The following is a 26,766-nucleotide window of genomic DNA, read 5'->3' on the forward strand; positions in this document are numbered from 1 at the left end:
TGTGCTAATTAGGAGAAAGTGGAGGGTTTCAAGTCAATCAAAAGGATATTTAGTCTTGCAAGAGTTAGGAAAGACCTTTCAAAGTAAGTTCAATGTAATTAGAATTGAAAGACAAATGAGAACTAATGAGGTTTGCAACTAACTGGGTTGAAGGTATTGAGGGGAGTCGTGGGGTGGGAGCAAGGAAGAATTTTCTCAACTCAACAGAGTAGGTTTAGAGACGTGAAAAGAAGAAAGGCGGGGGATTCACAGGTTCCACAAATCCTTGGCCTTTTATTTTTCTCATTCTCTTCTCTGAATTCCAATGGTGCCAATAGCTAACTTTACTTGGAAAATCCACATCATCCCATTAATAATGTGTTTGGGAGCAGAGACAAGTGAGATTTTTAAAGTAATAATTCAAAGGTAAGTGATGTTTACATTCTTTCCTTACCTGTCATGTGTTTTTGATTTTTAATGATGCTGAAGAGTTAAAGGCAAAGATTTTAAATAGAAGGTGTTTTCCACTTGACGTGTTAGGACACAACCAAGTACTACAAAGTCTTCTTTGACAGGTCTCAGTAAACTGAGCCGGGTCTCCTGATCCAGGGTCCTTGCTGCCCTCCTGCTTCTTCCCTGTCATTTTCCTGTCTCCTTTAACTCCTCAAGCAAGTTATTCTTTTGAAGGTACCTCACCCATTTTATCATTCATCAGTGAAGGAGCAAGGGACTCTCCCTTTCCGAGCTCTCTTTATTTTGTCTCAAATCTTTTCTCCCTCATTGTCACCTTAGCTTCCCCTCTCTCTGTCTTCAACACACTGATGGCTATTGGCAAATTTAGGAATCTGATTATGAGCCAAGAAGGAAAAATAACAGCAGAGGCTTTCTACATCTCTGTATGAATGAGCATGACTCGGCGTGGCTAAATATATCTGCAGGTGTGTATCCATATTTGTTCTACTCCATTGCGTCACATGCTCCAGAAAGCCAAACCCCTCAAATTAAACTCTGCCTCCTTCTCTGGATTCAGAATAAAAGCTCACCAGAAACATTCAAAAGGAGCAAGTGGTCTTAAAACTTTTTGCAGCTCACAACCTGAGTGTGAATTTTAAGAAAACTAAACTGGACCATCAAGTTTCTTTCACAGGATCATCTGGACAGGTTGTATTTTTATTATTATTGTTGATATTAATGTTTAAATTATCTATTTATCTAAATTATACATTTATATGTATAATAGATAGATTATACATTTATCTAAATGTATAGAATGCAAATTATATAGCACAAAGCTGTTAAAAAAGGAAATATAGAGAGAATAAATTCTTTATCAATCTTATAATCAATATTAAAACTTTATTGATTATAATATAATCAATATTATAACTTTAGTTACTTAATAATGTAAAGCATTTAAAGCCTTTTTAATCACTCTTTTGTCATTAAAAATAACGTTTTGCATTTATATAGTACTTTGCTCTTTAAAGAGTTTTAACATAGACAGTATCAAGGCTGCCTTGCAAGTCTTGCATGCTAGACGTGGTCTCCATTTTACCAACGAGGAAACAAAGCTAGCAGGGTAGAAACAGAGTGGAGACTGGCTTCTAGGCTCGTGTTCACTTTTGTGAAATATGTCAGAAGCACTCTATTACTACCAGCAGCCTTGCAAATACTATTGTTACTTTTAAGTGGGAGGCATCCAATAAACAAGAGGAGAAACCCAAGTGCTTGGTAAAGCATTGACAGGAAGGTACTTATTTTATCTCAGAGTCCCTAGTAGAAACTAGAAAGCCCAGAAGGATTTGATCAAACAATTAAGTTTAACGAGTATTTGTGAAGCATCTACTTTGTGACATAGCACTGAATATAGATAGAAAGATGCACAAAAGGATATTCTCTTTTTTCAGCCACTTTACCCAAATCCAGGTAAGTCCAAGACAGTGAGGACTCAATGAGCCCTATGCATCTGTACTCACTGTGGTATCTCAGCACTTACCTCTGCGCCTGGGAACAAGGTGAGCACTCACATAGCATTTGCTGGAAGAAAGGCAGTTTAGGGGATGGAGAAGAGAAGGTGGAGAAAAGGAGAAAGAAAAGGAGGAAGGAAAGAAGAAGTAAAGAGAAAGGAAAGAAGAAAAAAGATTTCTTCATTCAATTGAATTTATGAATCACAGTTTAACAATTTTTTGTTGGTGTTTCTAGACAACAGTAATCTACACACTCAGGAAATGAAATTAACAATTTCAGATGAATTATACCTTTGAGAAAGAAGAGAGCAGCTAGAGGGTGAATCTATACATTGTAATACGAGATAATTTACCAAAGGAAGTTAAACAAAGAAAGAGATTTTATTATACGACACCTAGGTTAACTCAGACCAACATTGACTGTGAAAGGGATGCCAGAAGTCAGCCAATTGTTTAATGATAAATCAGCTACTCCCAATTGACTATAAGGGAATTCTTACAAAGTGGGCAAAACATCAAGAAAAATTGTTCACATGAATAAACAAATCAGTAGGCAGAGCAAGCGACGTCTTTCATACACATTGCTTCTTGTGAAAGATCTATTTTCTGAGAGCAATGAGAAGATTTGGGAAACAAGCCGATTTATCAGCAAGACTGATTTTTAATGAAAATTTCATCATTTTTGTGAGATTACGTCTGATTTACCAGCGAGGGAGGTTTGGAAAGAGTTGAGTTTGTCCTCAGGGACTGGGAATCTTTTCCTTTTTGGTAAGAGCAACTTTGACTAGTGTCAATGTGTGGTTTCCAAAACACATGTTAAGCCATTCTTTGGTTAAAAACAAATAAACAAATGAAAAAATCTTTCATTGTACCTTCTTTCTGGTATGCAATTTGGGACCAAAATGAAATGAATGTCATGCTGGGTTGTCCCAGAGAACTTTAGAGAAGCAAACAAACAGGAGAAAAGTCAGATTGGACATGTATAGATTTTATCCTCTCCAGTGAGAAAACAGATTATTGACTATAAGTTTCTCCAGATAAGTTTATATATATGAAACTCACTTTTCAGAATTTTTGAGAACAAATATTTCCCTGCTTTGAACAGAGATAGTGCCATGTAATGTGTACTGTTACTGAGTGACTTTAAAGTGACTGGCTTCTCTGCATTATCATACAGACTTGGCATAATAACAAGATAAGCTTACACTTATTAAGCATTTATTTGTCAGGCTTATCCTCTCATTTAAGTTTCAATAACTGTTTTTTGTAAGAATTATAATTATTCTCATCCTCAGTTAGTAGATGAGAAAATGGAGCAGAGCAGAGCTACAGTAATTTGCCAAGATCACACAACTTCAAATAGCAGAGCTAAGATTTAAACCAAGAGGACCTACTGTAGAGCCCACAGTCTTAATAACCATATTCTCTGCTAGGTACATATTAATCATCTAAATGAATATGAATGCATAAACTTTTAACACATATGTATTTCTCATTAAATGAGCATATTTAAAGTTTTAGGCAAACATACCAACCATAAGGCAAAAATTTGACACATTTTATTACATGAATAATAAACTTCTATACAACACCACTAAAAAAGTTAAAAGATAACTGGCAATATAACACAAAAAAAACTATAGATACTATCAATATATAAATCAGTAATAAATTACTAACTTTAAATAAGTTAGGAAAAAGCAACACTCCTCATGGGCAAAATGGATCAAATAGAATAAAATAACCAAGAAACTTACAAACTGTAGAGGCTGGCCTGGTCGTGCAGTGGTTCAGTTTGCACCTTCTGCTTTGGCTGCCTGGGGTTCACGGATCCCAGGTGTGGACCTACACACTGCTTGTCAAGCCATGCTGTGGCAGGCGTCCCACTTAAAACAGAGGAAGATGGTCATGGATATTAACTCAGGGTCAGACTTCCTCAGCAAAAAAAGAGGAAGATTGGCAACAGATATCAGCTCAGGGCTAATCTTCCCCCACCCCAAAAAACTTACAAACTATAAAAACAGGAAAATTACAAAATGTCTATAAAATGCAGATTTAAAATATATATATATATATATATATATATATATATATATTTTTAAATTTTTTGCTGAGGAATATTTGCCCTGAGCTAACATCTGTGCCCATCTTCCTCTATTTTGCATGTGGGTCACTGCCACAGCATGACTGCCAATGAGTGGTGTAGGTCCACACCCAGGAACCAAATCTGGGCTGCTGAAGGGGAGCATACTGAACTTAAACACTAGGTAATGGGACCAGCTCCCTAAAAAAATACGTTTTCAATCATGAAAGATTATAATAAGTAGTTTCCAGTCCTAGTGAGGATGTGAAAATATAGGCAATTTCATAGACTGTAAAATTGTTACAATCTTCATTGGTTTGTTAAAAAAAATTTGTATCTTCCACGTGTATACGTGTTATTTTGGCAATTCCATTGTCATGTAAAGATAAGTGTGAAAGACATATGCTGAAGACATTGCAGTGATACTTGCACCAAAAAAATTGGATAAAACAGGAATTTCCAACAATAAAGAATTGTATCATCTATGTTCCATCCATAGTATGGACTGCTGTGTGTCATTTATAAGAATAAAGATAGAATTTACACATCAACACCAAAATATATTCACATTATGTAGTTCAGTGAAAAAATAAAGGACAAAATGAATGTAAAATATAATACAAATTGTTATATACATGTGTATAGATTCTATAAATATTTAAATATTTGGATAAATAAATGTAATACTATTAGGAGTAATTATCTCTTGAGATTAGAATAAAGAAAGCACTTTCATTTTCTGTATATTTAACTTTGTCAACAATTATGTGTCGAAAATAAGGATATTTGCATGTACATGTTTACAAACGTGTGTAAATATGTGCATATTTATCCTTCCTAGAGTAAGACAAATATGGTCAGTCCTCAAGGATTCTGGGACAGGACAAACAACCAAACTGAGAATATTGTCTGCTTTTTCACAGAATTTTATAACATGAAAATAAGATTGTAAAATAAAACTTTTCAAGTCTGGCACAAAGTAAGTGCTTAGTAAATAACATCTGTTTTCCTTCTTCTGCTGGTTGTAGAAAGAGGAGAAATGCACTTTTTACAGGAAGGCCAGTTGGAACACTATTTTCATATTCAACCAACAGTTGGAGAGGTTCTGAACTAAGGCAGTGACCATAAAGGTAGAAAGAGAGGAAAATAATGAAAATGGAATCGATGGCATTGAGAGCCACGTGTTGGTGAGGGAGAGTAAGGAGGTACTATGTGAAGGTTTTCATCTGTAATGTGCAGCCTAGAAATGCAGCGAGGAAAACACTATCAGAAGAAGCCCGCAGGATAAGTCAAGGGTCTATTTGGTTTGATTTGTAGTCACTTATCTTCCTAAAATTTGACCATCAGATATTTCTTCCTTTGGGTATAGTATCTACTAATTTCATTCTACTAATTCTAATTAAATTAAATTAAATCAAATTAAATTAGATTTAAATTTAATTTGATCTAATTTAATACTAATTTAATTCTACTAATTTGTTACAGTATCTACTAATTTCATTTCCTCTTCTCAGTGCTCTCTCAGGGATTGGGATTGTCTGTATTAAAGGAAATACATTAGGAGACTAGAAGAACTGTTGCCTCCAAGAGGCTCCTGTTATAATACAAACTCTCTGAAAAAGACAATAAAAGCTGCACCTGTCACAAATGTATGAATGTACGACAACTTACCAGGCAGCTTTTTGGGCAAGGGTGGATAAAAGGGAGATCTAGAAAGGCTAATACCAAAGAAGGACAAAGTTTGTTGAGATGCCATATCACAAAATCAGAAAGGGGTAAGTTTGGAAAAAAAAGAGTGAAAGGAGTTGAAAGCCAAGGAAGGAAACTTGCTTAATTAAAAATTCTATGACTAATCATGAACATGAAGTGGGTTGTCACAGGATCAGGATTTGAATTATCAAATGATAAATATCTTGTGTAATCTTATAATTTTCAGACAACTCACTCAATGGCAGTGTCCACTAATTTACTGATCCAGTGAGAGAGAGAAGTAAAAGAAATGTCAGAGGTCCCAGAAGAAACTTCTGTTCTCTCAAGGATCCATGTCTTAGATATATTCCTTACAGTGTCATCAATTTCATCTTCTTTGAATACACTCATCAAGTATTTTAACTTTTTCACTTAATGAAACATATTCAGGAAGTACAGAAACTCTGACTTTGAGCTCTGGTAATAGCTATCAAATATGGCCATTAATCTTTATTGTTATTTGATGTATACATAATTAATCAAAGTGATTCTTTGTCAAATATTGTTGTATTTCTGAACTTCTTAGTCTTCTTAAATGCCCCTTCAATTTTGACATAGAAATTTAGGGCTCTGTTTTTTTCATTCATCTTGGAATTTATTATATATAAATATTGTCTATAAACATGATAATACAAATGTATCACACATTCTGTAGATAGTTTTAAACATTTTACTTGACAGTGTCTCGTACTTTATTATTCTTTTATGTTAGACTTATCTCCTTAATAGGAAGAGAAACTATTAAAGCACCAAGAATATGTCACATACTTCTTTAATATGCCTTTAACCCAAATACTCAACAGCTAAGAAATGCTACACTCTCAAGAGGACCTCAATATTCAGAGCTATTATTAATATTAAAACATTTCAAAGTACATACAAAGTGGAAAATATATGTTTTCTCTTTCAGTGTACCACTGTATGATGGATTCTTCCAAATTTGACAGTTCTTCATACTTTGGCAGAATCCATGGAATTCTAATGTATAAAGATTTTGTTGAATTTTGGGATGATGTGGAGGCATTCGAAGCAAGACCAGATGACCTTGTCATTGCCACCTATCCCAAATCTGGTAAGTCTCCTTGTTATGTCAAAGTTGTTCCCTTTTCACCCAGAAATGACAAACCTATTGAATGGTAAATATTAAGCTGTTTATTTCTTCCATACCCATTCTCCATATTGAATAAGGATAGGTATAGTGATTTTGATACAGACATAGGAAGTGGCATGGGATAACTCTATTGTAAAACCACATCTGTGCTATAACTTGAGCAGCCCATTGACAAATGGGTATTATTGCCCACTTTAGAAAATTATGTAATATATATGAATGACTACAGAACAATAACTAAAATTTGAAATTACTAACTCTAATTTATGCCACTATCGTCATTATTGTGTAGACAAAGTATAAGCAATATTCACGGATTTAAGAAATCTCTTTTGAGCTAACCAGCTCCGCTTCTTTAAGTCATTCTCTCGAACTCCATTTTTAAGCAATATCTTTTTTCCTGAGATTAGCTCAACTGTTTATCAAAGTTCTGGAGTCCTACAATCGTAGACCTTTAGAAATTAGGAAGGTCCAGCCTAGACCACTTTATCTGGTTGTTCCATTTAGTACTTAAATTTGTCAAATATTGCATATGTCTTTGACTACTCTAACTCTGAAGCTGTTCCTCCACTTCTCTTCTCTTTCTGGATCAATGTCAGCATCTGAAGAAGAAACCTGAGGGTGATTCCAGATTCAATTCCTCTTGCTTCTTCATTTCCCATATTCAATCAATCAAGATGTTTTGCCCATTTAGTCTCATAGCCATGTCTCAGAATCAGTCTCTTACAGGTCTCTTGCCTCCCTTCTTATTGACCCCTCACTCCAATGTTTTATTTTCTCTCCCACTAGAACAATCTTTCCAAAACATATCCCCAATAATCTCATCCGCTTGCTTAATGTACATCAGTGCCTTTCCAAAACTTTTAGAAACAACTGGTATTCTTTAGTATGAACTACAGGCATTTTATGTTTGCCTTCTGCTTGCCTCTGTAGCCTCATCCCCACCCATCTCTTCGGGTAGACTCTTTGATTTAGGCTTTATAATCTATTTCCAATTCTTTTCCTCACCACTATACTATTTTCAAGTATCTGACCTTTGATTAAAAAAAAAACAAAACAGTCTTTCTGCCTGGTAGAATCCTTCTCTACCTCACAAAGTTAAGAACTTATGCTAGTAATTTGTAAAGGCTGAGCTCAATTATGTTCTCTTGATGGCATTTCTTTTTGAAACGTGACAGCAGCAGCAGCACACTGAGTTAAATGTTCCTCCTTTGCAGTCCTTTAAATCCCTGTGCCTACCTGTATTATAAAATCTTAAGAAATAAAAAGTGTTGCAATTATTGAGCATTGTTTCTGGCTCTTCAAAGGGCCTTGGACGACCATAGGGCAAAGACCAGTTTTGTTCTTTTCTACATCTTCTGAACTAGGATTCAAATTGAGGCCTAAGCAGCTATCAGTAAATTTTATAGTTGAAACCATGCTTAAATGCATCATTATTATTCAAGCCTCCTTTATTTTGATGTAAAAATTTCCATCCCAAACTGTTAACAGCTTGCATAATATCGCAATCCATCATGGACAAATTTGGACTCTCACCAAAGGTGTGTCTTACTACAATATTCACCCTTATTTGTTGAAGCTATTTTTGGGACCTATAAGATTAAATATTAGAGAAAATATTTCTAGAGTCCTTTGGTTATTCTGATATCTTTCAAATAATATCGTATTGGTTTCTTCCTACTTAATCCAGCGGCAAATCCACTAGTCCTGTCATCAGCCCTGCATGGTTAGTGGGAGACTCAGGTTTGTTTAACTTTTACAGGCACAACCTGGCTTAGTGAAATTGTAGACATGATCTATAAAGAGGGTGATGTGGAAAAGTGCAAAGAAGATGCCATATTTAATCGAGTACCTTACTTGGAATGCAGAAAAGAAGATGTAATGAATGGTAATGTTTAAGTTGATTTTAAAAGTTGTATACATATGTTTCAAGGTGTGGATGTAGATTATACAAGGAAAGAGACTGTAAACAAGAGTGGAAATAAATATTATGTCTTCTACACAAGAAAGCTGTAAATTTAAATTTAAATCTTTTTTTTTTTTTTTTTGAGGAAGATTAGCCCTGAGCTAACTACTGCCAGTCCTTCTCTTTTTGCTGAGGAAGCCTGGCCCGGAGCTAACATCCGTGTCCATCTTCCTCTGCTTTATATGTGGGATGCCTACCACAGCATGGTTTTTGTCAAGCGGTGCCATGTCCGCACCCGGGATCCAAACTGGCAAACCCCGGGCCACCGAGAAGCAGAACATGCAAACTTAACTGCTGCACCACCTGGCCGGCCTCTAAATTTAAATCTTCACAGAGTTTACGGTGTAGCATGTGTCTGAAATACAGTGAATAAGGGTAGTATTTACATGCCTTCAGCAGAGCCTAGTAATGTGTGACTGTTTATTTCTCTATGGGTTGACTATGATAACACTTTAAAAACTAGGAAAATATCCATGAAATTTTCAAAGATATACGCAAAAGGATATTTGTCACAGATTCTTTTAATATTATGAAAAATTAGAAACAAAAAATGTTAACCAACAAAAGAAAAGTTAAAAGAGATATAATAGCACTATGAAATGATTAAAAATTTTAGGATATCATGTGTTTCTTGGCATTGTAGTTTCAGCACAATATCTTAAGAAAAAGGCAATTAGAAGATATTAAAAACTCCATCTGTGTGTGTGATATTTGGATGACTGTGAATCTGGCACAGAGAAATATTTGTATAGAAGACTGCTTCTCAAAATGTTAATAATGATTTTTCCAAATTGGTGAAATTTTATTTGATCTTATTTTTTGTGTATAATTTTCTCTATAAAAACTCCCATCACAGTATGTATTATTATGAATAGAATATAGAATATTCAAGTTACTTTTATTTTTTAAATATCTGTAAATTTCATATAAATATTTATAATTTTTGAAGTTGTCTTACTTTTAATTTCTTAAAAATCAGGAATAAAACAACTGAAACAGATGGCATCTCCTAGAATAATGAAGACTCATCTGTCAGCTGACCTTCTTCCAGGCTCATTTTGGGAAAAGAACTGTAAGGTAACCAGAGTCAAGTATTATTAGAACTTCAACCAACTCAAAAAAAATTTTAGCATGATCAAGTCAAGTTACATCTTAACTGTGTCTTATCCACACTTGTTCATTTATTCTTTCATTGAATCCACAGACATTTAATAAATGTAGATCATAGTATAGTCAAAGAGTCTAGAGTTCAATGCCAATTCTAGGTAATTCTGAAACAAAAAAAGGTAAACTCTCTAAGCTGCAGTTTCCTCATCTGTAAAAGAAGGATAACATTAGCATCTTCCTCATCTTGTTGTTATAAAGATTCAATGATATAATACTTGTAACGTGCTTAACATAGTGCCCAGCATATTCTAAACACCTCAATAAATGGTAGCTACTTTTGTATTCATTGTTAGTACTGATTGTATTGAATGTACTCCTTTTGCAAACTGTTGTGTGTGGCATTGTGAGGAAGGCAGACAAACTAGACAAAGATCAACCAGACAAGCATCACATAATAATTATTTACTGAGTGTCTACCATGTATCAGCAATGTAACAATTAACAAGACACATGTAATCCTTGTCTTCATGGACACATGGTCCATTGGAAGAAAGAGAGGTCCACTGCAGGAGGTGCCATAGGTCAAGTAAGAGAAGAATTTTAGCCCAGACACTGAGGGCAGGGGAGGCATCCAGAAGCAAGTAACATCTAAGCTGAGTTGGGAAGGATGTGTAAGCGTCTGTGTATACAATCTCAGATGCAACCCAAGGTGGGAATGTGAAACCAGTTCAGTTTATCTGGGAGGTTGAGTGTACATATGGCTGGATGAGTGAAGAGAGAGAAGCTGGGTTTGATTACAGCAGACACTGAAGCTGAGTTAAGATGTTTGGACTCTATTTGATGATAATAAGGAGTTATAGATATAGTAAGCAAATGATTGACATGATCAGTTTTGCTTCTTAGAAATAATGATACATGTAATCCCAAAGTACAGGTAAAACACTAAGTCTTGGACCACTGATGCTATTCTTAAGCCCTTTCCAGCATTTTTAGGATACACTATGACCCATACTATACCTATGAGATATTAAAGTATTGTGTGCACCCATTAGTAACAAAAAAGGGGATTTATCACAGTCATGAAATATTTTCATTTTTTACTCTGATATTAATGGTGTATTTGACATTTTCTGGAGATCCGTGATCCAAAATTCTGAAGATTCCAATGTTTCTTATTTGGTTTTTTTTTTGCTTTTATCATAAGCAATCCTAGTTAGACCACATATATCCTGGTGAAATCATTCCATACATAAAGTAAATACTGTTTACTCATTAGTAACTACCATTCATGTATTTTCATGGAAAAGTGTCATTGCCATTTTTTCAAGAGATTAGACCAAGTCACTTTATTTCCTTTGGAGAATGGGTTGTAACCTTGATGTTACCCCTTTACTTTTCAAATGAAAAGAGATACGATACATTTACCATCTTCTCAGTCTTCACAAAACTGGTTATCATCTCAGAGATAATCAAAGAGTAGGAAAACAGTTAGATGGATTAATGATCTGAGTATTTCCATGGTGATTCACTAGAGGATAAGAAGACAAATGGATTGAGACTATTAGTAAAAGTGTGTTTGGAGTGATGGACAGAAAATATAAGTGATTAAAAAAAAAAAAAAGAAAGTGAAGAAAAACGGAATAGGCTTATAGATAAGAGAAATAATTGAGACCAAGAGATTTGAGGTCTTGGAGTGGCTGCAGCTGAGGTATATTGGGAATAACTGATAAGGAAGAAGGAGGGAGCAGGATTTTCTTGGAAGAAAACGTGAGGCTCCAGGATAAGTCTTCAAAACCGAAACCTTAAGGGTACTAACAAGATTCGCAATTTGATTATAAAAGTGGTTGACTGAAGCAAAATAGAAGCAATGATCAGTGAGTACAAGGGCATAGAGAATCAGAGGGATCATGCGTGCAGATACTAAAATTACACAAGACGATGACAGGATTTGGAATGGAGAGTAATACTACAAGGCAGGTATTCAAATCTTCAATTAAAGCAAGGGAATGACCACAAGCTTAGAAATTTATCTGGGAGAGGAATGGATTCACTGTCCCAGGAAGGGAATCTTTCAAGTATAGGATTTTTAGATGGATTATGATTTCAAGTGAAATGTGGGTAAGCTAGTAATTTTGACTTGAGAGAGCTACAGGGAAAATCATATCTTCAAGAAAGAACTACATTTTCCTTGAAAGCAGGAACAGTATGTGCAATAGAAAGTTTTAGATATGGAATAGGATTTGCCAAAATGTAGATAAGATAAACTAATGGGATTTTATGAGAAGAGGGATTGATTTTGCTCCCTCCCCCACCCCCCATCAAGTGGCAGAATAAAAATCTTCACGGAAGATCTGGAGTCAAGCTTTAAGTATGGGTAGTATTTTGAGATGCAGAGAATATTCAAGACAGAAAGAATAGCACGAAGAAAGGCAAAGGGTGAAAATTCTGAAGCATATTCATGAATATATTAGCAAAGAATTCCATTCAGCTAATAGGCAAAAAGAACAAGGGAGAGTTGTAAATAAGATTGGAAAAGTTCAATATGGCTAATGATAGCTTTGGTAAGAACCGAAATATCACTTTCTTTCTGGAATAATGAAAAGATTTTATAGAGAGACCTTAAAAATGAGAGCCATACTTCTCAGAATAACGTGGAAGATTTCTTTAAAATTGTTTGAAAATGTACAGACTTGAGTAAGACAAATTTAGTGAGCTTAGTCGTATTCGGTAAACAGTGGAGATCACGAGCAACCTTCCCTCATCGAGTTGCTCAGGCACCTGAGGGCAGATGTGGAAGACCACTGGGATATCAGAGATTGGTTCCAGATCTTTTCCTGCAGCTCTAAGTACCAGACCCAGAAGAAACTATAGAGATCTGACCCAGTTCACTTGCTTAATGCATAAAAAAATGTAGGTCCAAAATGTTTGGTGCTTTGAGCAAGATGATAGAACTTAATGTCAGAACTAGCAACTTAAAAAGAAAAATGTCTTCCTGTTGCTAATTTATTGGTGTTTCCTCTATGTGTAAAATGGAAACTCAGCAAGGTGTTGTTGAAGATTATATTTTCACTGAGATCAATGTGCATTTAAATAGACCCTCATAAAAATGTATTTTTCCCCAAGATTGAAAGCGAGGAAACAGCAGGACTTTTTTTTCTTTAGTATGTAGAATGGTGGTATAGAATAAAGACCAGAGGACTTTATTGTTGACGTAATGATTTATCAGATCATTTACTCTCATTGATTTATTGTCAATTATCTAGTCTGACTCAGCTTTGGTTTAGTTTCTTCAGTTATAAATTTGGGATAATAATTGATCTGGTCCAATGTATATCAATGGAATTTGTGATGCATAAATAAGGTATTATATTTGAAGGTGGCATGAAAATGAAAAGTGAGAACTGGCTTTGAACAACACTACAAAAGATGCTGTCACTTCAAGTTATTAAAGAACTTTTCTTCTTTATAATTTTATATATTTTACACTTTCTACAATGAATATGTATTATATATATATAATGCATTATAGTATATTTATAGTTGAAAGCACAAATGATTTCCTTTTAAATCTTGATGAAACTACGTTTGAAAAAAATAGGTGATTTAATATATGATTTCATTCTCTTAGATGATCTATCTTTGCCGGAATGCCAAGGACGTGGTTGTTTCTTTTTATTATTTCTTTCTAATGGTAGCTGGGCATCCACATCCTGGATCTTTTCAAGAGTTTGTGGAGAAATTCATGGATGGAGAAGGTAAGAACAGCTTCTTTTCTCTAAATTCTTTCAAGGCAAACGATACAAGACAAATGGCATCTCTGAGCAAAAATCTTTTTTGTCTGTCCTGGTCTAATTTCTTCCCTGATCATTCATTAATACACAGAAGTTTTAGAAGCCTTTGAATTTTAGAGCAAGCATAGGATTTCCGGACATGGATGTCAAATGTCAAAACCTGGACACTCTAGCTCAGTGCCTAAAAATAAATATATAGAAGTCTGTTTGGAAGTTGGAAGTACAAATTTTCATAAGACAGAAACTCAGGCCCAAATTTTCTCTCTTATCTCTTCTTATTAGTAAATTATTCCACAACATGTTATTAAATTCCATTGAGCAAGCAGGAAGGAAAAAAGAAAAGAGAATGCTCATTTGTTTCCTGAAAAATTTCAGGTGCTACATGAGACCAGAATTCATAAAGAATTCTGAACATCTACAAAGTTCTTACTCATTCTATGCAGTGTAGAGTCTAAATGATTCAACTAGATTTTTCAGAACAGTACAGAGTTACTTGAGCAGAAATTCTGGGAGATTTTTCCTTTTTAGTTAACTCCATATTAAAACACCTGAGTATTTAGATTTGAGGAAGAAAGTATAGAGGAGAGTTTACTATTAGCTAAAGAAGGCCATTCTGATCCTGTAGTAATAATTATAAGGAAAAATGATAATAATGCCATTTCTATATCCATGGTAGATGACATTAACTAAATAAAAGTAGGATGTATGTACTTTATGTTTGTTGCTACATGTTGGAAAAATTTATGCTAAATCATCATGAATAAAATATATACCTCAACATCATCAAAACCCACATTGTAAGGCAGAGAAAAATAATGTTGCACCTCTATAAAACAGATGAATAAGACCACATAAATATCATTACATAACTTTTTCTGTAAAGAAAATTGTCAATAAGGACAAAGAACAGAAGAGATATGCAATGATGTAATGCAAACCAGAATACTTTAACTTACACATTATGATGTTATTCTGTCAGCTTTTTATTGGGTGAAACATTTGGATATACATGCAAGAAGATAAGAGAAAAGAAAGGAAGAGAGAGCATTTGGTCATATGAGATCATCTTCAAAATCTTCCAATTTTTTAGAGTCAGAATGATACTAAAGTCCTTGAAGAAAATATCGTTTACCACCTAAGCTTGAAATAGCATAGCAAAAATTTATATAGTTACTAGCTTCAGTTGCCAAGGCTAGTTTGTAAATGGTCAATTTGAGACCTGGCCTGAATTCTGATGATAAGAATGTTGATAGCTCCACTAACTCAACTCCTTTCACTAACAGCTTGATTTTACACACACACACACGCACACGCACTCACACATGCACACACATATCATTTTCAAAAATGCTCTCATAAGCCCTGAAGCAAGTTGATGGAAAGAGAATTTCCTTTACTTTTCCTCTGTGTCATAAACCAGGTCATAATGATGAAAGTACATGGATTATTCAACATACTTTGCCTCTCTTTCTGCAGAGAAATTTGCTTAAGCTGTGTGTCTGATCTCTAGTTTTCATTCCATGATCATTTATTTATATTTATTTTTGATACTGCTGTGTGAAGACTCATTTTCAAGCTGTATAAGGATGATACTATGCCTTTGCATTGTTTTTATCTCTAATTTTAGTTCCTTATGGTTCCTGGTATAAACATGCAAAATCTTGGTGGGAAAAGAGAAAGAAGCCACATGTGCTATTTCTTTTCTATGAAGACATGCAGGAGGTAAGAAGCTGAAAACATATGGGCAACTTAGTAATTTCTAACATGGTAGCATTTGACAACACTCTAGAGTCAAAGATCTGCCTTTAAATAAATGATGCAGCCACCTCCAAAAGTTACAACAATGCAGATACTTTGGCACAGATTTGAAACTAGTAAATAAAAGTCTCCTATGAATGAATACATTTAAACCCAAGTCTCAAAAAATTACCAAATATAAAATTTGAAAGAACTTGAGTTCATAAAACAAATAAAACAAAACATCAACAACAAACACACACACACACACAAACACATACAAACAAGGAATCACAATGGACAGGATGAGTCAACAAGACTCCAAATTTATAGATGTTGGAGTTATCAGATAAGGACTATAAAATAACTGAGTCTAATATGTTTAAAGAAATGAAGAAATTAAAAATTTTACAAAGAAACTATATCTTACTAAAATTGTCAAGGCAGATTAAAAAAATTAGCAAAATAGAATTTCTAAAATAATAAAAAACATTAAAATTAGAAAATCAAGAGATGGTTACTTATACATAAAATGGAGCTGAGGAAATTCCACAGAATGTGCCACATGAGACAAATAGACTACTTTGAAAAGAGAATAATAGATATGTAGGATAGAGTAATAAGGTCCCACATATATCAGCTCAAACTTCCAGAAGGAGAGAGTAAAGAGAATGCTGGCACAGCATTATGCAAAAGTATGATGACATCAAAATTTCCTCATAATCGAGGTTTTCTTTAGCTTCATTAGTAATAAGTAATTCAAAATAAAAATCATTATGAGATGTCATGTCATAGCCAGAAGACTGACAGCAATTAAAATTTGACCATAATAAATATTAGTCAAGAAATGCATCAGGGAGAAGTAACACACTGCTGATAGAAGAGTAAAAATACAAATATTATGGAAACAGCTTGTCATTATCTAGGAAGGGTAAACATGCACGTAACTTAAGACTCAGAAATTCTACTAGTAGGTATATACTCTTCAGAATCTCTGATATGTGTTCATTAGGTGATATGTACTGTTAACAGTCTTCATAGCAGCATTCTTCATAACCATAAAAATTGGAAACAACCCAAATATACATAAACTCAAGAATCAGTATATGATGTATATTATTGTTACATAATTAAATATTATATTATATTGCAATGAAAAGGAATAAAGTTCAAATATGCACATCGATTGGGTAAAACCAAGCTATATGTTGTCTATGGATACATATAAAAGTTTGAAAACTATAAAGTAAAGCACAAGATTGATTAGATCAATTTCAGGATAGGTTTTGTTGCTGTTGTTGTTTGTGGGAATGGGAATGGAGAGAGGAAGAAAAGCAATTTGAAACTTGCCCATGGAAGAACCCAACAAATTTTGAATGTTCTATTCCATAAGATGGATAGTAGGTAAGGGGTGCTGTACTCATTTTTATTCTTTAAAGCACATAGGTACACATATCAAATTATTTTTTAAAAACAGACAAAACACTGGTTCCCTTCATTAAGAGATGAGAAATGTCCTCTCTATGTTCATTCTTTATTAGCACCAAGAAAGGAATCAATATCCGTGTCTTGTTCACACTTTTGCACAATAATTTTTGCACATTGTGTTTTGTAACTAGAATATTGAAGACAGTAAATTTGAAAGGCACAAAAACAAAATTTCTTAGTTAATTTAACCAATTCACCTCTTCAAATTGTCCATGTCCATTCGCTCCCTATTTTGGTCAATAATGACCATGTTCAGGTTATCTTTACAGTTGAATCAATAAGGAGCCTAAGAATGAATAAATTACTTTTCTTTTGTTTCTACAATGTATCAAGTAGAAAGAAAATAAGATATTGACATTGTATGTAGGATGATATCATCACCAAGTAGGTGTGAGAGGACTCTTTTATCTCTCACCTTCAATCTACAATATAACATCCATAATCTGACAAGCCTACAATGCATAAGGCAACAGGATGCCAGAAAGATACACATATTGATACATACAAAGGCCAGTGAATTGGAGCACACAGAGAATGCAGAGGCACAGCCTAGGATCCTAGATCACTGACTGCAGTGACTAAGCCAGATGCTCTCAACCCCAGAGATTTTGGTGGGCAGCAGCAGAGGCATGTGTGTGACTACAGCCAGCCAGCTGTGGACACTCCTGGAGTGGGAAGCAGAGTAGAGGGGGAAAGCCCATAATCAAAGACCCCAGCCTTGGCCAGGGGTCTGGTAGCAGTGGTGACATGCATACAGGACTCTACAGCTCAACCTCAGCTGAACCTGTGACCACAAGGTAAGGAACAAAAGCTGAGATGGTGCCCTGACTATCAAGCTCACTCCCCACCATTCCCTGCCCCAGTAGGGCTGTGGCACTTCTGAACCAGATGATCCTGGATACTGCTAGAGTGTCAGCCATCCCTGAGTCTCTGTGGCAAAGCCAGAAACTACAGAAACACCAGCAACAAGGCATCAGCAAGCCCCAACAGTGCAGATGGTCAAGAGGAGAGAAGTGGCAATACAAAGGCTGTGCAGGGGGGGATATGCAGATCCTCAAATGTAGCAAGAGGCAGCTCAGGTAAGAGAAACCAAAAGCTAGCACAATAGTGCCATCTACTGAAAAATAAAAGAAAGGCTTCTAATCTCCAAGCAGTTCAAAATCTTGAATCAAAACTATATCTAAATAGATGTGTTTGCTACAGTAAATGTGCCCACAGAGAAATAACTCAGCAAGCAAAAGCCACAATACCATGGCATTATAGAAAGAAACATTCTCCAGAAACCAAAAATAAAGTCATGGAAGATTGTTGATCTAACTGGTAAAGAATTCAAAATAGCTGTCTTGAAGAAACTCAACAAGCTACAAGAAAAGTCAGAAAGGCGGTTCAATGAGCTCAAGAATAAAATTAATGAACAGAAGAAATACTTTACCTGAGAGATTGAAATTTCCAAAAATAAACAAATCCTTGAACTGTAGAACTCAATAAATGACATGAAGAATACATTAGAAATCACTAGAAATAGAGCAGATCATGTTGAAGAGAGAATTAGTGAGATTGAAATCTAAAAATGATGTAGGTAGAAGAAGAGAGAGAACTAAGATTTTTTTAAAATGTAGAGATTCTATAAAAATTGTCTGATGAAGGAGATGAAAGGCTTGTATACTGAAAACTGTAAGACATTGTTGAGAGAAATCCAAGTAGACACAAACAAATGAAAAGACATTCCATGCTCATAGATTGGAAGAATTAGCATCATTAAAATCTCCATATTACTTAAAGCAATCTAGAAATTCATTTCAATCCCTATGAAAATCCCAATGGCAGTTTTCATGGAAAAGAACGAAGATCCTAATATTTACATGGAACAACAAAAGACCCTGAATAGCCAAAGCAATTCAAAGAAAAAAGAACTAACTTGGAGGTATCACACTCTGTGATTTCAAAATACACTACAAAGCTATAGTAATCAAAACAGCATGGTACTGGCAGAAAAACAGACACACATATGAAATGAATGAAACTGAGAGCCCAGAAATAAACCCTCACATTTAGGGGCAGCTAGTTTTCAACAAAGGAGCCAAGAACATATAATGGAAAAAGAAAATTCTCATCAGCAAACGGTGTTAGGAAAACTGGACAGCCACGTGAAAAAAGAATGAAAGTAGACCACTATCTTAAAACATGCATAAAAATTAATTAAAAATGGATTAAAGACTTGAATATAAGACCTAAAAATTCTAGAAGAAAAACGTAGGTAGCATGCTCTTTAACATTGGTCTTAGCAGTATTTTTTAAATATATTTCCTCAGGCCAGAAGAAAAAAAGAAAAAAGAAACAAATGGGATTACTTTGAACTAAAAAGCTTCTGCACAGCAAAGGAAACCATCAACAAATCAAAGAGACAATCTATTAGTTGGGAGAGGAGATTTGCAAATCATATCTCTAATAAGGGGTTAATATCTAATATACACAAAAAACTTATACAATTCAACAACAAAAACCAAAAAACCCAGTTAAAAAAGTGGGCAGAGGATCTGAACAGACATTTTCCAAAGAAGGCATACAGGTGGCCAACAGGCACATGAAAAGATGTTCAACATCACTAATTATTAGGGAAACACAAAGCAAAACCTGTTTTGATATCACCTCACAGCTGTCAGAATGGCTGTTATTAAAAAGACAAGAAATAACAAATGTTGGAGATGAGGCAGAAAAAGGGAACCCTTATGTACTGCTGATGGAAATATGAATTGGTGCAGCCACTATGGAAAACAGTATGAAGATTCCTCAAAAAATTAAAAATAAAACTATCATATGGCCCAGCTATTCCACTTTTGTATAGTTATCCAAAGAACATGAAAACACTGACTTGAAAACATATATAGGCACCCTGATGTACATTGCAGCGTTATTCACAATAGCCAAGAATTGGAAACAACCTGAGTACCCATTGATGGAAATGGATAAAGATGGAGTGACGGAATACTACTCAACTCTAAAAAGACGAAATCTTGTCATTTGCAATGCTATGGAATGACTTTGAGGGTATCACGCTAAGAAAAATAAGTAAGCCAGAGAAAGTCATATACCATATGATTTCACTCATATGTGAAAAGTAAACGAAAACCAAACACACAGATACAGAAGACAGATTGGTTGTTGCCAGGTGCAAGGTGAGAGGGAGGGTGAAAGGGGTAAAGAGGGACATATGTACAGTGACGAATGGCAACTAGACTTTTGGTGGGAACACAATGTACTCTATACAGAAAATAAAATATAAGGGGATAAACTTGAAATTTATGTAATGTTATAAATTAATATTATGTCTATCAAAGATTATATGTAGAGAAATGGTCTTTTTTGTGGAAGACAGACAAATAAATTTAAAAATTATGAGAATAATGGTACAATAAATTTATATGGAAAATTTTGGGAGCAAATATAGGGTTATCTAACTCAGATTGGAATAATCAAGGAAATCATCCCAAAGAAGGTGATACTTAAGCTGAAGTCTGACAGACAAGCTGTAATTTATTGGCTAGAGAACTTGAGAACAGTATTCTGTGTAGAGGGAACTAAACATCAAAATAAGCGTTTTAGTTGGTTTTGCGAATGGTTGCATTGAGGGATTTAGCTGGATAATAGGGTACACTATTGAAGTTATAGAGATGGGGATGTTTGTAGCTATAGTTTGTATAAATCTGATGTTTTATGTTGAGTATTTGCTTTTTCCCATCTTTTCTTAATCCTTCTGATTCCTTTGCTTCTCACTAATCACCCCAGTAGATTAGGAGAAAACTGAAAGCTGTCTGCATATTTTCACCCCAAAACTTAGTCTTTCACAGGGAACTGTAATCTTTGAAAGAGTATATTAATATTCATAGATTATATTATTGAGCATGTAGTATGCCTCAAGGACAACAATAAATATTTTAGAAACATCAACTCATTTAGTATTCTAACAATAATTGAAGTATCTTTTATGTCCATCATATGCACAAGGAAAATTATCCTTAGAGAAGTTAAAAAAATGCCACTTCTGGGCTGGGCTGGTGGCACAGGGGTTAAGTTCACATATTCTGCTTTGGCAGCCTGGGGTTCGCCTGTTCAGATCCTGGGTGTGGACCTATGCACCGCTTGTCAAGCCATGCTGTGGCAGGTGTCCTACAGATAAAGTAGAGGAAGATGGGCATGGATGTTAGCTCAGTGCCCATCTTCCTCAGCAAAAAGAGGAGGATTGGCAGCAGAGGTGAGAGCTCAGGGCTAATCTTCCTCAAAGAAAAAGAATACCACTTCCCCAGGAGGTGTTTTTCCTCTTTAGAAGCCTAATTCCATTACCAGTGGGAAAAATGAAAGATTTTTTTTCTCTCTCTTTTTTTAAATTCAAATAGTAATGTATTCAATTTTAGTAATGGAGTCTTCAAAATAATTTTTCTCCCTAGGATATCAAAAGAGAAGTGATAAAATTAATGCAATTTCTGGGAAGGAAGCCATCAGAGGAGCTTGTGGACAAGATTGTACAACATACTTCATTCCATGAGATGAAGAACAATCCATCTACCAATTACACAATGCTACCAGATGAAATCATGAACCAAAAGATATCTCCCTTCATGAGAAAGGGTGAGATAGTTATGTTATTTGCCTCTATTGTTATAGGAATTCGCAAGTTGACATAGTTATAGGCAAATGTCTATTGAGGTCTATTCATGCCTGTGAACCCAGCTTGTTTTCTTCAGAGCTATTTGACCTTTGAGCACTCTCTTTATTGAGTTAGTTACCAGTTCTAGAGAGGCATAAAACATTAGTACTACTAGTAATACTAGTAATATATTGCTATTACTTGTTGATTATTTAATATATGCAGCACATTACATTAAGTATGAGCAGCAGCAACCCCAACTTCAGCACCAGCACTAATACCACACTCTACTAGCTTTCATTTACTAAGCCTTTGTGCCTTGATGCTGCACCATATACATTACATAAACATAGATAATTTTACAATTCTAATTCTCTTTAAATTATAATCAGAAACTCAGGAGAAAGCTTCTATTATTATCTCATTTTGAGATGATGAAACAAGCTTAGAACACTTAGCTTTTCCTTGACCAACTGGCAGATACTTTTCAAGACTGACAAATGTCAAAACTCATCAAATTGTACACATTAAATATGCACAGTTCTTTGTATATCAGTTATATCTCAAGAAACCTCTTGAAAAAAGGCTAAGTTTCAAAGCACATAGTGGCAAATACAAGTCTGTTTAGCAAAAACATCAAAGTACAATGAGGTGACGTTCTATTAGGAGGCGGGGGGGTCTGAATAGATATAGTCCGTTTATAAACCCAAAGGCGTGGAGGAGATGCAGAGTATTGGGATATCCAGGCTTACTGATATGTGAAGCAGAGATAGGACAAAGAAAATCTTGTTCTTTGAACCCAATTGTCAGTGAGAGGGTCAGGGATCTTTGAAATAATGGGAAAAACAAACCTGACTCGGCAAAAACAGGGAGCTCCTGAAAAGAGAGTTAACGTACAGGTTATATTTTAATTATTCACTTCTCAGATTATCTCAGTCTCCTTTTCCATAATATCCACATGTATTTTTAAGATGAAACAATGATCTTAAAATACTTGTCATGCGTGTAAAGGGCTGCTTCCGGCTATATGCTCAGACTCTACCCAATCCTCAGGACACACATTTTCTATCTTCTGTGTTTATTTCATTGGGAAAGTTTAGAGCTCCTTGAGCTAAGGAAGCAAGTGAACTACTGACTAATTTAAAATACAGGTGACTTTCTTCTGTCAGGGTAATGTTGGAAATGATGGAAAGCAAAAGAGAAGGGCCTGCTAGACTATCATATTAGCACAGGTGGGAAACACTGAGGAGCTTCTCTGTCAGTGGCCGCAGAAATGGAAGGAGGCAATGGATATGAAGGAAGTCTGAATATGAAGAAAGAGTTAGATGCTGTGGTTGAGGGACAACCTCAAAGTTTATGCCTGGATACCTGGTGTTGCCATTAACCAGGTTATGGAAAAGTGCACAAAGAAAACACAATTTGGTGAGGGAGAACATGAATTTACTTTTGAACTAGTTGAATTTGAGATACTTGTATGCAATCCAGGTGGCACTATCATGTAGGCAGTTGGATATGGAAATAGAAGTCTGGATTTGAGGGTTACCAGCATGAAGATGATAATGTCTTGGAAGTGGGTAAAACATGGATCTCATCTTAGGAGGTCCAACGTTTCACAGGAAATTGGAGAAGAAAAATTAAGTAAAATATAAAAGGGAAGAATCAGAGAAAGAAATTTGCAGTTTGTTTTCTTTTCTTTTTTAGCGATCAGGATATATCCTTTGTGAACTCAAATATATATTATTTATGGTATACATTCTATTTCTATAATTGAGAAGTACAAGAACACAATTTGATTAGATTAAAGAAAGTGATAAATATTAGAAGATTTCATGATTCTGACTGGAAGACGTATTTACTGTTTTTTCTCTTTTGTTACAGGGATTGTGGGAGACTGGAAGAATCACTTTACAGTGGCCCTGAATGAGAAATTTGACACACACTACGAGCAGGAAATGAAAGGGTCTACATTGAAATTACAAACTGAGATCTAAAAAGGAATTTCTTAATATATCTGAGGTTAAAGCTTTCTCCTCCATCATTCTTCAACTTTTTAAAAGTTTAGATTGGTAGAGAAGGAATCATGTGAACAATTAGGATCAGGTTCACAGGGTTTTTGAGATCTTCATATAAAAAACAAGAATGTTTTCCCTGCTGTTATCTTTTTTATTTTGGTTCTTTCTTTTATTTTCAAATATTGCATGAATCTATAATGATGTAGAAACACACAGATAGTTTGAGTTGTCAGTCTCATTAAAAATAACCAAGAATTTCATATTCTTTATTTTTGTGATTACCTTTCTTTCCATTTAGTAGTACATCTGATATATACATATACTTATATATAGATATATGTGTAAATATATCTATGTATTAATAACTGTACATGGGCTTTGAAAATTAGGGAGAAAGAACTAAAGAATAAATAAACTTGAGGGCATAACTATACTTATTATTTCCTTACTTATTTTCTTTCACTTTCTGCAAAGTGGCTATATTGGAATTTACCTTAGTCTAATGTAAATTTTGGACATAAAAGAGCTGATTTCAAGATGTCTATAAATAGTCTTTATATACATTACATTACATTATATAATGCCTAAAAATAATGAGTATAGGGGCAAGCCCCATGGCATAGTGATTAATTTTGGCAAGCTCTGCTTTGGAAGCCTGGATTTGTGGGTTTGGATCCCACATTCGGACATAAACCACTTGTCAGCCATGCTGTGGTGGTGACCCACATACAAAATAGCGGAAGAGTGGCACATATGTTAGCTCAGGGATAATCTTCCTCAAGCAACAAAAGAGGAAAATTGGCAACAGATGTTAATTCAATATGAATCTTCCTCAGCAACAAAATAAAAAATGAAAACTGATTGTAATTCGTGCTTGAATGTCTTTAGCAAATTTGAAATACTTAAGCTTTAGTGTTCCTTCTTTCTTATGTACAATGTGATGAATGTAAGCTCTGTAAGCTAAAGCTTTAAAGAATGTGATATTTGCCAGTAAAATAAAGCAAAAACAAAAGAAGAATTATTACTTTTTACTTATACAACGTTGTTTTAGCTTATGTCTCCTATTTTTCTGTATTCTATTTTTGATTTTCCTTCTATACTATGTTTACAGTAACAGTCAAAGCTTCCTTGTCTAAATTAGAAGACACGCAGGATCATGAAAAATTCACTAGGGTCTTAGGAAACTATTACATCCTTATTTCCTAAACTAAGGGGGTCAAATCTAGGGAGAAATTGACATGATTTGTTTTCTTACTGTTTGGATAAAAGTCTAAGGAATTTCTCAGAACCCTGTTCAATAATTATAACTTTTCAGAATCAAAGCTATTGTTTTTTAAAAAATGTAATGTAGTTATGCATTGTACAAATATTGGAGAGTCTTGAAAACAATTAAGATTCAGTTGGGGTGGGGATAGGAAGTAGAATCTCGATCTCAGAAGGCAACAATTGTTACTTATTTTTTAAACATCTATTTTTTCATGATTTTTTTCATTTAACATTATATGTATAATAACTGCTTTTTAATTTTGTCCTTTGTAAAATTCATAGTTGATGTTGCCCACATATAACTAAATAAGAATAAACTCATGTATCTTTCTGACTCTAGTTATAAGTAAAGCAACATTTTCAAAGTTGACCTGATTGAAATTTGGACTAATCACATTTTCCCACAACTTGTCCTGAAATTCCTGTAACTTCCTTGGAGAAAGAAGGGGGCCGGGATCCAGCTGAAAATTCAAATACAATTTCAAACTCTACGTGATTCTTTGACATCTTCCCTGAGCTGAGGTTAAAGTTCCTGTGGGCTGGAGACAATGAGGGCCTTGGACAGCATTGAGTGGTGGGTACGCAGGAGTAGCCACCGTAGCTTTGCTTCTGTGCTGTCAGAAAAGCTGGAGATTTCTGGTTACCTTAGTGTTTAAGGTTTCCCAACAATTTGATGTCTAGAACGATGTTGTTAGTCCAAGTGCTAGATACTTAGCAGCACTTAATGAAGGTTTATTGATTTACTGATTGATGGATGACATGTTAAGACTAGGAAGTGCTCAGTAAGCATTTATTTAGGAGGATTGTAATTGCCCAGAATTTGAGCCATGCAACAGAGTTTCTTTATATGACTAAGATACCTGAGAATTCAATTTAGGCAATAGAATAAATAAAATAGTATTGGATTATAAGCTAATTCATACAAAATAAATATCCATGAATCCAAGTTGATAAAAATCAATGAATAAATAGATAAGAGGTGGAGAATATATAAATATCCCATACATAAGAATTCTAAATAACTACATATAACTCTCCATTCCATCCCCGAAGTGTAGGATTCACGTAGTGCATTCTGTATAAAGAATGTGGAAAGGGTGGCCAGTAGAGTGAGGAAGGAAGAGTCACTTTACACTGGAGAAATCTGGCAAATGCTACTTTGGCCAGTTAGTCATGTGAACATCTTCAATGATGAGACATGTTGATAATAAATACCCTTGATATTGATGAAAATGGCTCTTTACCTCTCTAGTCGTTCTCCCCAAAACCTATAACCATTGCATAAACACGGGAAAAACATCAAGTAAACTGAAATGGAAGGATAATCAAAATATCTGACCAATACTCCTCAGTTTTGTCAATATCATGAAAAATAGGGAAAAACTGAGAAACTACCACTGTCAAAAGGAGTCTAAAGAGACATGACTCCTCAATGTAATGTGGCACCCCTGTATGCGATCCTGGGACAGAAAACGGAATTAGGTAAAAATTCATATAATTCTAATAAAGTATGGACTTTACTTAATAATAATGTGTCAAGTGTGGTTCATTAGTATGTAACAAATATACTATGAGAGTGTAAGAGGTTAATAATGGGGGAAAATGGATAGTGAACATACCGAAATTCTTTGTAATATTCCTGCAACAAATGCTTTTCTGAAAAGGAACAGATAGTAAATATTTCTAACTTTACAGACTGTTGGAACCATTCAACTCCTTCATTAAAACTTGAAAACAGCCACAGGAAACAATGCATAAATTATGGAGTGTGTCACTGGTTATCTTTCAGAGTATCTAGATAGCCATGTTGCTAGAAGCAAGTGTCATAGCATATATCAAATGTCTCCTATTGGAGACGAATTGGA

The 26,766-nt window shown here is 34.7% G+C and overlaps 1 protein-coding gene across 1 annotated transcript; it reads left to right on the forward strand.

Moving 5' to 3' along the window:
• Positions 1-6,688: 6,688 nt before the first annotated feature.
• Positions 6,689-23,614, forward strand: LOC124237595 (sulfotransferase 1E1-like). The gene is made up of 7 exons (XM_046657442.1): positions 6,689-6,850; positions 8,652-8,777; positions 9,835-9,932; positions 13,591-13,717; positions 15,381-15,475; positions 21,424-21,604; positions 23,502-23,614. The coding sequence occupies exons 1-7, from the start codon at positions 6,700-6,702 to the stop codon at positions 23,612-23,614; spliced, it is 891 nt and encodes a 296-aa protein (XP_046513398.1). The 5' UTR covers positions 6,689-6,699.
• The last annotated feature ends 3,152 nt before the right edge of the window (positions 23,615-26,766 follow it).

Source organism: Equus quagga, chromosome 3, assembly GCF_021613505.1.
Source record: "Equus quagga isolate Etosha38 chromosome 3, UCLA_HA_Equagga_1.0, whole genome shotgun sequence".
Classification (NCBI taxonomy): domain Eukaryota; kingdom Metazoa; phylum Chordata; class Mammalia; order Perissodactyla; family Equidae; genus Equus; species Equus quagga.

Bases quoted from the DNA above. Each gene is read 5' to 3' on its own strand.
- LOC124237595 (XM_046657442.1), top strand. From the start codon at position 6,700: ATGATGGATTCTTCCAAATTTGACAGTTCTTCATACTTTGGCAGAATC. The intron at 9,933-13,590 runs GTAACCAGAGTC...TCATTCTCTTAG, and splicing joins TTTGGGAAAAGAACTGTAAG to ATGATCTATCTTTGCCGGAA. The intron at 15,476-21,423 runs GTAAGAAGCTGA...TTTTCTCCCTAG, and splicing joins TCTATGAAGACATGCAGGAG to GATATCAAAAGAGAAGTGAT.